Raw genomic sequence first — 12,148 nt, 5'->3', positions numbered from 1 at the left:
AGACTGGTGATTCATTATGAACAGATGCTATAAATGGGAACAGCAACATCGCTAGATAAGGAAGAAGCAAGCTATTTTAGGAGTCTGGAAAAATCTCCCAAGTTCTTCTGACAGATCATGCTGCTACAGTTACTTTATAAAAATCATATTCTGAAAAGCACTTTAGCAAAAGAAACTTTTTACCGGAACTATTATTTAACCAAGACCTTCTACAGCACTAAAAGTTGAGTTGCTGATACCATTTTAAGAATGGGAGGGGTAAAAAACAACCAAACAAGAAAACCTACCATACCTGCACCAGGAGCTATTTATTAGCATAACACTCTTCCTTTTAAAGATTTCATAACAACTGAAGTATATACAAAGTCTTACAGCATTTACACAATAAAAAAAGTTTCCTATTAGCTGATGAAGTATAAGGTAGTGCTGCAATTTACAACAAAGCATGTATACAGTAATAATGAAGCAGACCACTCCGCTACAATGCCACCACTGTCAGTTGAAATGACAGTCAATTAAACCACTGGGAAGACATGGATTATCGAAAGAACGGTAACCAGTTGACCTGCAGCACTAACCATCATAAGGAGGAATAAAAATTAAAAAAAAAAAAAATAAAAGAAAGAAAAAAAAGAAAAGCTACATACTGTCATGTTTCTACACTTTCATAGAGCTGTAACAAATTTTCACAGCCTTAGATATAACATATGCAAGACAATATAATAACAATTTCTCAGATATAGTTCAGCTACTGAGTGTATTTACTTCTGAATAGGAGGCGTTATATTGATATGGCTGTGGGTTTCCATTTTTGTTCATTAACTGTTCAAATAGGTCTAAAAAAACCAATAAATCAAAAGACAGCACAGAGTTTGTTGTCATGATGTGTTTGACTAATAAAGGCATTCAATATCAGCTATAGGATCTAATAATTCCTGTCAAAAGTTTAAGACCAGGAATCTTTGAGGAAAAACCAAACCTGCAAAATCCCGCACCTACAACGTTTCCATCTGTTGATCCCAACCTTCTTTAAGCATTTCCAACAGGGTAACATAAAATAATTAAAATGTTTAACCAGCCCATGACTCATAGAAGAGGTCAAGTAGATTCACTAGACTACTGCTGTAAAATTGAGGGAGCTTACCAAGAAAAAAGAAACCTTTACTGAACAGTCCCTTACAACAAGTAGGGATATACAGTTGAACAATGATACATAATTTAAGAACATAATGTTCTTTGCCTTTTAGAAACAGTTTACATGTGCCAATAATGCACTTTCTACAAGAGATAAGGCTGCTTTGCCTGTCATTGTATGCTTCAAACTCGTATTTTGGCCAATTTGCTTTTCTTCCTCCCAAGAGGGATTCTGTTTCAACTTAGAAGCTAGTAATGTTGGTTGACAATATCTGTATTAAGACAAAAAGTGACATATAAAATCCACAAGGAACCACATAAATAACAAGGAAGTCATATAACCTTTCCATGTAAACACTTTGAATATACTGAAGCCCTAATTAGATTCTCGTCTTAAACTTTTGGCAGATAATGTGTATGCTTAGCCAGGCTTTGTAGTTATTGTTCAAGTGGAAGCCAGGTCAGCTCACATGTTGACAGGCATGCAACTTGGAAACATTGCACAACAAGCAACACAAAGAGATTTGAGAAGTGTACAAGACTTCAAGTAGACTTCACAACCCTTCACAACTGAATATTCACAGACAAAAATACAGTCCTCGCTTTTTTTTTACGGTGGATTTGCTCTCACACGTGGGATACTTTCTGTGACTCTCTAGCTTGCTTGATGCTATACAACCACTTGATGATTCTGGCATTCCTTTCAATGGCAGAAATGCCGTATGGCACACGGTCATTGGCACTGTCATCGTTTCTAAGGTCACTGTTGCTGTCCTGAGACTGTTCACAGTCTGAGCTAATCATGCTTGCACTGCGAAAGTTGAGGGATATAATATCAGAGTTAGCCCTTGCAAAGTTTTCCATCCCGAGGTTTTCAAGCTCTTCAGGATCAAGTCCGCAGTAGTTAAAGAACCGCTCAACATCCGCGTCGACACGAAAGTATCTGTCGCTTAAGTCTGATTTTGATCTCTGCAGGGAGGGTCTTCTACTAACTCCACATCCAGACTCGACTGCTTCAATCTCTGGGGATTTCAGGGTGGCGATGGCAGCGATTTTGGGCTTTGGAGGCAGAGGTGGGGCTGAACTACTGCAGGGTATTGCTTTTAAGGGCTTTGCACTAGTTACTTTCCTAATGTCTGAGGAGCTGTGGGAGACATGCAAGAAAGTCTCTGCTGACTGATCTAGGAGTCTTCTGCTGACATTGGAGCTGCTCTCCTGCGGGCTGCTACGGCCCTGCGTGGGGTAAACCTTCAAAGATTCGGCGAACGAATGTCGGTTCAGCTCCGTCGAGTCAGCCCTGTGAGGGGGCCAGTTTCGGGGACCATGCTTATACCCCGAACCTGAGCTGGAGCCTTCGGAGCTGTTGATGATGTTCTTCAAAATCTCAAGTTTCAGGTTTTCTCTCTGGACGCCGCTTTCGGACTTGGCGTTGTTGCTGAAGACTTTCAGAGTGGGGCTCCCCAGTGCCCGCTTGGCCGCCGGACAGACCGGAGGTTTCGCCAGCACTGCTGGTTTCACGGGTTCCTGCTTGGCATTGATGACCTCCTGGCTCTTGACATATTTTGCCTTGTCAGCTTCCAGCCTCTCCACAGCGCTCAGTCTTTTTGGATTAGGTTCCGCCTGCCTGCGAAAATAGTCGGGTCCTTTGTTCAGGATGCGGAGAGGAACGGCGGATGTGAAAGTGACAGCAGGGCTGACCGGCTTCACCATGCTACCTGTCGGTAGTGTTTCTGTAGGCATGTTTGGTGGTCTTTCCCCCGCAGCCGTTTTGGATTCTTCTCTGGGATCTCCTAAATGCACGGTGCAGAAACATGTACATTAAGCACAATGAAGAGCCGATGAATCCCGGGATCTGAGCGTTAGCAGCAGCGCCTCATCTCACAGCTCATTAAATAACGCTGCGTTTCTCTTTTGAAGGCAGCCTTTGTGGGGCAAGGCCACCCGACACAAGTCCCTATTAGTCTGCTCCGACGACTCCTTTCTTCTGGCTGAAAGATGCAGGAGTCTCGCCGTCCCCCTTTGTGCTCCGCTGCCAGCACCGATCTGAAAGGCAGAAGAACCAACCACACGTTAGCGAGCGCGACTGACATCAGAGCGATAGCAACAGCCGCCTCCCGGCCGGGATGCAAACACCAGAGCAGGGGAGGTGGGCCCTGGGGGATGCCTGTGCCCCCCTCCCTCCTCCCTCTGCACCCCCCTGCCCAATTTGACCAGAAATGTGTCATTTGGTACTTGCAGTCTAAGCTCGCGTTTTAACAAAATTACTCTGGGAACAAGCTAAGAAAAATAAATACATAAATTAAATAAATAAAATAATAGGCTCACAGAATGGTTTGGGTAGGAAGGGACCTTAAAATTTCATCTCGTTCCAAAACACTCTGCATGGGCAAGGACACCTCCCACTAGGCGAGGTTGCTCAAAGCCCCCAAATGACACCCCACCACAATACAGATATAATTCTGGAGGGAAAAAGAGAATGAAAATGTGACAGTTCAGAGCCTTACATCCATCTATTCCCTGAAGATCAGTGAAAGAGTACTTTCAAAGTAGCACCTTTGGCTTTGATCAGCTGATTTGCGTACGCATTATTTTCTCTCTAAACCTCCAATGTTTTTTTCGTCTTCATCTACTCTCTAAATAGAAGAAACTAAATTTATTTTCCTCTTTAACTAAATGCTCCAGAAAATAATATTTTTTAAAAAGCAGAGATTAAACAGAGACATGTAGCATTTTAGGTGTACTGGACAAGTTTCACTGTTAATCTAATATAAAATCAACAATTAAAAGCAGATCTTGCTAAAGTCGCCTGTTCTGGTTCAAAGTCTGTTTGAACATCAGTCCCCAAAGCACTCGTGCTCCACCAGTCAAACACACATTTCCAGGTTCTTGTAATCACCTTACAGGCTTAACAGAACAACAACAACAAAAAGGCTTCATTTTTTGAGGAAAGATTTTGGGAGCATCCAGAAACATTCTAACTCAGTTTGAAAGAGAAGAACTTGTCTTAATATTTGATTAGAATCATTCCAGTTTTCTACCAAGCATTAAGTGCATATGAATCTTACCCTCTTCTTAATTATTTTAAGATCCTATCTGTTAGGTTTGTCACAACAGCCTCACATCCAACACCGCAGATGATGTTACAAGTGCTGTAACAATTTTTCCCACATGAGGCACTGAAGGGCACTTATCACAGAAATCTTCTTTAGTTAATAGGTGTCATGTATTTTATTACTGTCCCATTAATCTATGCTGCCCTTTTTTAATATCCCATTTCTGTTATCACTGGGTTCTTCAGGTAGTGAAACAAAAGAAGCTGCAACTTTTTCACTCATCCTCAGGCATGCAGAGCAGCATCCTTCCCAGGGATGACCTGCTTTGTGTGTACTGCCATGCTGTGCCTGCTCATCCATCAATACCCAATTTACTAATACAGAGTCTGCCACCAGTATATTGTTTGGACAAAAAACCCCACAAACCCCCTTAAATTCCAAGTAAAGGTACATTAACAACAAAAAGAAACCAACCTCAAGTACAGATTCCCAGAAAGGCATTATACATACACTAAATAGTCTCTCTAAATCATTCAAGGTCAAAGCAAGCAAATAAAATACATAAATGCCTTAATGAGATTATAGGAAAAAGCTGAGCTTTCTCCTGAAGGCTCACTGTCACAAGCATTCTTCAAATACAAACTAACATATTTAGGTGGGTGATAAACCAGACATGCATTCAGTGCAACTGAAAGGGTAGTGAAATGTTAATTAAGCTTCCCTTTCAATGTTGTTTTATAAATCCTACTGCTAACTCCTCAGCAGTTTGACTTCCTGAATTTTAACTAAGTCTTTCTGAAGAAGAAAAAGCATGCCTTCCTCAGTTGAAGCAACATATTTATTGGTACTATTTTAAAATTAAATATAAAATTGCTGAAGGCAATTCCAACACTCATCTGCACACAAACACATATTTATCTTTTGTATACATGAATCAGACCTTTCCATGTCACCAGCTCAGAGCTTGGTGGCTAAGTGCTTGTAAAAATATCCCATTGATGTGCATATTTGATACTTGTGTGAAGAAATTAAATCTATGTGAGAGCATGGGGCTTCTCAGGAGGAAGAATAACCCCCCAAAAAACAAAACCCTGATTCTTTACTAAACACTGTCACCCTACTGAGCTAATACCACTTAAATAAACAAGACTGCATCTCTCCACTCCTTCTTTGGTCCCTGTCATTAAAGGCCACCACAGTCCTGCCCCTAACAGCTGCCAACTCCATTCTCCTCCTGGCAAGTGGCTCTCCACTGTGGAATGGAGCTCTGGGAACCAAAGAACTGGACTTGAGGCTGCTTTTGGAAGTCTTTCCTCTGCACTTAACTACCTCACTCAGGACAGCCCTGGTCTATGCCAGCAAGCATTTCATAAGAGGCTAAGCATCCATGTAGGCTTCAACACCACACTTAAATGAAAAAAGAACAAAAAAAAGAGTAAAAAAAAAAGTAAAAAAACCCAAAAAAAACCAAAAAAACCCCCACAACTGTGCATGAATGTTCATCTGAGAGAACAAGAGTGCTTGTTTGCAAGCACATATGGGGCTAAGTGCCCTGAAGCCAATGGAAATATGCTGTGACTGGCAGTGAGCTTCAGGCATCCCTAGAAAGAAAAGCAAAGACCAACACAGGGAGCTGGGAGAGTAACAGCCAGGTGGTTACGTGACCAGATATGGAGATTTTGTACCTGTAGGGCTTCTGATATACATTAAAGTACATGCAGCTACAAACAGGATCAACTGTATTTCTCTGTGTTGTTTAAATTGCTCTATTTCACTGCATTTAAATATCAGAGGAAAGTTTATTCAGTAGTCTTATCTTAGAGAGCTAAGAATTATTAACCAGCTACTTGTTAGGAAAGAAAGTGGGATGAAAGGGAGGTGGATGAATGTAAAGTGTTAATGAAACAAATTCTCCTGCCTGTGCTGGTGATGGCTGCAGCCCTAATTCTGCTGCTGGCTGGGAAAGGAAGAGCAATTCCCACCAGCCTCTCAGCTGTCCACAGGCACCTGCAACACAACAGTGACACCAGAGAGGCTTCCTACTTACTAATTTCATCAGTAATGAAAAATGCTGAAAGACAGCAGCACAGTGTAGTCTCAGGAAGACAAATCATGTAATTTAGACTCCAATTGTGAAAATCATCATTGGAGCAACAGGGGTACAAAAGTAGCTTTCTCATGGCTTAAATTCAAAGAAACTTACTGCTTGGGCATCTGAATTTCCTGTGGTGTACAACTCCAGCAATGGTTTTGCACTGCAGAAATTCAAAGGCAAGTAGGTTTTTGTCACTCTCCCCCAGGAAATGTATGAAATAACTTATGGACCTAAGAATTGTCCAAAATTGTCCTTTTACTCTGTTTACATCCAAGTATCTACTCTGGAGGTGTTATTCGTCTCTGGACTCTATTGTGTTTTTCAAGATTCACTCTGGATTTCCATTATTGCTCTTCCTTTTAACAACTGCTAGACATAGGAGACTACATATAAAAAAATCAAAGCTAAAAGCCTTGCACACATTCAAATGCAGTTTATTCTAATACTATGTATACATTAATAAAACCTTTAATAAAGTTCTTAGTCACTGAGCTCCTCTAACACCCAGCAACTGTTGCAGAGCTGCTGAGTAGGATACAAAATGTACAAAGAGGTAGAGGGTTTCTGGATGTTATATCTGTATTTTCAGCCAGACACTTCAAGTCAGGATTCCTTTGCAACAGAGGCAGAGATCCAAAGCACTAAGTCATTTCAGGCATTGTGCTCCAATCACTCTTGGGTCTGTAATATGTTTGTCAGATATTCGCATTTAAATTACAGACACACTATCTGTGTGATTTACGGGAACACAATACAGCCTAGAGCAGCAATAGTTATACAGCTAACATTAGCTACAAATAAATCCTCTATAAAATATTCTTTCATTGATTTAAAGCCAAGGCAGTAGGAGTAGATAAACTGTGAAGAAACTTTGGAATTACAGTTCCATATCTTCTAAATGTGCAGACTTTTAAAAAATTTAACAAAAATTTATGAACAGGCCCCATTCTGGCAAGTATTTATTTCTAGTCCTATTATTAAACAACATTATTGTACAATATCCAAGTTTACTTTTTCTCTTAAACCTAAAGCTACACTCTAAACACAGACTGAATGATGCTAACTGACAGCAAACACCACCCATCCTTCTCCAGTTCTGTGTCACCCTGTAGCTCCTAAACCTTGGCCAAGTTTCAGCCAATCTTTGACTGAAAGTATCCACAGAAGAGCACTACACATTTTAACAGTATTCAAGATGAAACAAAGCAGCAAAAAGCAACAGTGAAAATTTGGCCCACATGAAATTTGTGGAATTTCTGCTCTTGACTTCAGCAAGGACACAGCTTCACCTGGCAAAGCTACATTGAAGCTTGGGCTCTAAAGTCATCCCTCTGGGACAACAGATGAAGGGATTGTATAGGAGGTAGAATGAAGCACAGTGAATAAATATAAAGATGTCTCACAGCCTTTCCTTGGCCTTGCTTGATATGTGAAGGCCTGTGTCAACTTTATTTTCCAGATGATAAAACATAACTACCACTACCTTAAGATGCACCAAAAAAATCCCATTAATTCCAGCGTAAGTAATCAACAAGTGATCTCAACAGGACTCACAGAGATCACAAAACAAAAGCTGCATAGGAACACAGGACACAGATGGAAAACATCAGGCTCTGAAGCTCCACTTAGAGCTGCAGGTCTCATTATGAAGATGCTACTTTACTAATAGTCCCTGCAGAGCTCACAAATGAGGGCATTCACTGAGAATGACTTGCTACAGGTCTATGGCACTATGTTATACTAATGTGTATGTCTAAGACTGATCTAAGTTCTTCTGTGGGTAATTGTCACTATAAACCTCACATACCTATTTTTGAAAACACAGGCTAAACTTAAATAAAGTAGGCTTAAGTTGAGATAAAATAATCCACATTCAGAATGACAGCAGTATTCTTGAAAAGCATTTGAGATAAACATGGATGCACAGGTATAGACTTGGCCTCACATAATACAGATGAAGGTACAATGGGCTGATATATTTAAACTAATCCTGCTTAGCTCTTCTATCACACTCAAAGACTTTTAAGATAAAACTCTCCATAAACAGGATACTGTCACTCCTTAGCATTCTTTCTATTTCACTGTACAGTTGAAATGATGAGGTTTAAAGCAGGATGTTGCCATAACCAGAAATGCTAACACTCTTATGAGGAAATAGCTTCTGGAAGATCCATAGAGGTACAAATGCTTGGAAACCAGGAAAGCAATTTAGCTGCTATACTTATATACTGCCTCTGTAACACATGCCTGGAGCTGGATAAAGATGTCACTTTGAAAGAAAAATCTTACTCGTTTTCTTCTTTTTAGTTCTAAATAACAGCACTACTACATTTCCTACCCAGTAGCAATAATTCACTCTCAGAGATACTTGCTTCTGGGTAATTACTGCTCTATAGATGGCTACCAAACATGAAAACTCTGATTTCTTTCAAAAGATGCAGACAGCTGCATAAATGCACAAAAAAGCTCCGAAACAAACTTTCCCTTTCTTCTAACTAGATAGTAAAAAAGTAAGAAAAAAGGGCATATTATTATTTAGAGTAATATTACATGCTGTGTTTTTAAAAGCAGTGATGGAAATCAATTCTGCTTTCTTTGAACCCCTGTGTTGTTTACACCATATTGCACACTCTTTGGAATAATTTCAGCCTCTCATTTAAACAAGAAAATAATCAAGAAAGGGTCTAAAATATATATTAAAAATGCAACCTTTTTTTTCCCTGTGGCTCTAGCTTCATGTGAATACTTCTTTTTCAGTGTGCACTTTGAGAATGATTCTCTCGACACTTTTCAAAGCTTTAGGAAACATCATCACTGCTCATTCATCAGCCAGTGTCAATGGTCTTGTCCTGGTTTGGGCCAGGATAAAGGTGATTTTCTATCTTGTACTTTTGCTTTTAGCTAAGTCTCTGGTAATTTTCTTACTCTTGTAAGTAGTTACCCTTGCTGAAGTTAACAGCAAGTTTCTCAGTGTCTGTTTCTAGGACTGATAACACTCGATGTTTATAGTTACTGCTAGAGACTGGTGTGCAGAGCCAAGGACACTGCTCAGCTCTGAGGAAAACTTTTACCCTCCAGAAGGCAGAAAGAGGTCCCACCTGCATCCCTCCTTTGGGGAGGAACAGACAAGATAGATGCCAGAATTGACCAAACAAAGTATTCCATCCCATACATGTCATACTCAGTATAAATTTGAGGGATCACGAGGCCCAAGCCACGCTTCCAGCTTCTGGCTGCCTGACCTTCCTGCTTCCCTTCCTTCACCTGGCATCCTGGAAGGATTCCGTCCCTTCATCTGCCTGTGGTCCTGATCCGTGCCAGCCCATATCTGTGTGTTCCTGCCTCCAGCTCCTGACTGCTGCCGACTCCAGGAGTCCAGCCTGGACTTTCCCAGGGCTGCCCTGCAGCCTCGGTGGTGACGTGAGAGTTACTGGGGGGAGAGGGGGGAGGAAGGTGGTATCCATTTTCCTGTATATTTGTATATATTTAGTAATTTTTCCTATTTATCATTACTGTTTCATTAAAGTTGTGTAGTTTAGTTTCCAACCCATAAGTCTCTCTCCCTTATTCTCTCTCCTTTCTTTATCAGGGAGGAGAGAGAGATTAATAGAGAGCGTCTGTTACTCGGTTTAATTGCCGGGCCGGTGTTAAACTGTGACAGGTCTCAAGTCCAGACCACATTCATCCTTTTAATTCTGCATGTCCCCGAAAACATCACTTTTAAATTTATAGCCTCCTCCCTACAAGAAGATCAGAGTTCCAAATTTATCCTGTGTTGTCCTGGGCCTACATAATTTCACCATGATCCTCTTTATAGCTCTAGAAAATCAACACAATCCTCTTCTTCAACGCAGGATACACCTGGGCCTGATGCATTGTCACTTTTCAGAGGTTCTCAATACGTCTCTACTGCACTGCTTCCCAGCTGCTCAGATCTGTTGTAATTCCTAAAAAGTCCATTTTAAGAATGAGATGTATTTTAAGCTACCCAAATATTTGTGGTAATAGGTTCAGTAGTAATCATATGCACTAGTGAAGAAGGAAATAAAAATCTTCTCTTCACAAAAATGTGGAGGTCCACCTGCAAAGCATCTTCCTTCTAGTATCACCACACAGATACACAAACTCACTACCAGGATTTGCAGACTCCATACACCAGTCACCCTCATGGTCCCCAACCACACAGCAAAGTCTGATCCTCTGCCCTGCACAGAACAACAGAAGCACAAGCATAGTCAGTAATTAGGCAACTGGGAAAGGAGCTCCAACTTCTGCAGTATCCCTCACCAAAAAACTGATCATCATTAACTCAGCTATGGAACACACGATTTGATAGCAGAATTTTCAAAACACCAATTCTGGGCCATCTGACATGCCAAGATAAATTAAACATATCCCTAAATCCTTTGAATGTTTGAAAACTTGGACAAATGCTAAAGAATTTGCTGCAGCATACTTGGTGTCACCAGCACAACTATAGGATCAGGAATGGTCTTTATTTATGCTATGGAGTGAGCCCTAAAAAATAAATCACCTGGGCTTAGAAAAGTTTCTGCATGTAAACTAGGAGATAATAAGAAATCAAGTCATATTTAAACCGATAAAACAGGAAATATAGATTTTCAAAATGAAAGTATGTATTAAATCTACAGTGTGTCTGCCAACATGGCCCTAGTAGTCAAAGATTCGAGGACCCACAACCAGGTGACTTCAGTAGGTTCACCTCTTTCATAGCTACTTCAGTAAGGCAACGTGGCTTCCCTCTGAGATCTGGCATCCTGTTTCATGTGAGCCTATAAAAGCAACCTCAAACTGAGCACTCAAAACTAATTAACACTGAAACACACATACCTAAAATAGCAGATTCTGTAGGGAAACAGAGTCTGTGTTCACTATTTAAGTCACAGAAGTGTTCATAAAATCTTGGGTAGCTGATATTGAGGCTTATTTGTTGCCTTGAAGTACATGTTCCTCTACCTGTACTTATTTTGCTTAAACTAATAAACTGAGACTCACTTCTGAGCTCTTTTGTCTGGGTGCAACACCCCAGCTATGTCCTGAACAACAAACCATGTCAAAACCTGGACTCTTCCTCATCTCCCATATTTAACTTCCATGGGCAGGAACAGTGAAAAAACTGGAAGGAAAGTAAGCATGTGGGAGGAGGGATGCTCAGTGAAAGAGGTCCATGGCTACGTCCTGGACACCCATACTACCCACCATAGATGCAGTCCTGTTGTTTCTCTAAACATGCACACAACTAAGTCTGATGGCTAATTCCCTAGCTCTAGAGGAAGCAGGGATTTCCTTGCCTATCTTGCTTTTTCACATCATCTTTCCTAGCAGGTACTTGCAGTCATGGATAATAAGGATGACAAAGAAAACAACATTTCCTCTGCTTGAGTTGTAGTGAAGACTGAAAGCAACCTTCCAGGCCAGATGCTCAAAGTACTAGGCTATAAAACATAGAGATGCAGATCCTTCTCCAGTACTTCTTTTAAAAGGTTTCTACTTTTGAAATATAAATATTGTGCAAGCTGTCTTTAAATTAAGAGTAAATAAGCCCACACAGAGTACTTGGTGAGGAAATACGCTTATTAACCCTGCCCTAGTGCAATTCAGTAATTTCTAGCAAGTAGGACATTTTGTCAGAAAGACCCACTTAGTATTCTGCCAACTGGGATCTTCCTCAAGAGGTGAGAAACTTGGCCCAGTTTGAGGACTTGGGATTTGACCCCATCTCCCATTTCTCAGAAGGGCACAACAATCTGTGATGTCATGAATCGGATACTTGCTGCCACTGCCAGCTCATTTTTGTGGGAAAGGAAAAAACTTACCAGCCTGTCATAAGAGAGCAAAAGCCCTG

At 40.7% G+C, this 12,148-nt stretch overlaps 1 protein-coding gene across 6 annotated transcripts in view; it reads right to left on the bottom strand.

Moving 5' to 3' along the window:
- Nucleotides 1-289: 289 nt before the first annotated feature.
- Nucleotides 290-12,148, bottom strand: part of FAM110B (family with sequence similarity 110 member B) — a 107,964-nt gene continuing 96,105 nt past the window's right edge. For all 6 annotated transcript variants that reach the window (XM_071737598.1, XM_071737596.1, XM_071737592.1 and 3 more), the window contains one exon: nucleotides 290-3,177. In XM_071737598.1, coding sequence (XP_071593699.1) covers nucleotides 1,762-2,874 — 1,113 coding nt within the window. In that variant the 5' untranslated portion in view covers nucleotides 2,875-3,177 and the 3' untranslated portion in view covers nucleotides 290-1,761. The remainder of the gene's footprint in view (nucleotides 3,178-12,148) is intronic.

Source organism: Heliangelus exortis, chromosome 2, assembly GCF_036169615.1.
Source record: "Heliangelus exortis chromosome 2, bHelExo1.hap1, whole genome shotgun sequence".
Classification (NCBI taxonomy): Eukaryota; Metazoa; Chordata; class Aves; order Apodiformes; family Trochilidae; genus Heliangelus; species Heliangelus exortis.
Note: the sequence above shows the minus strand (reverse complement) of the source record. Positions and strands in the feature narration are given on the sequence as shown.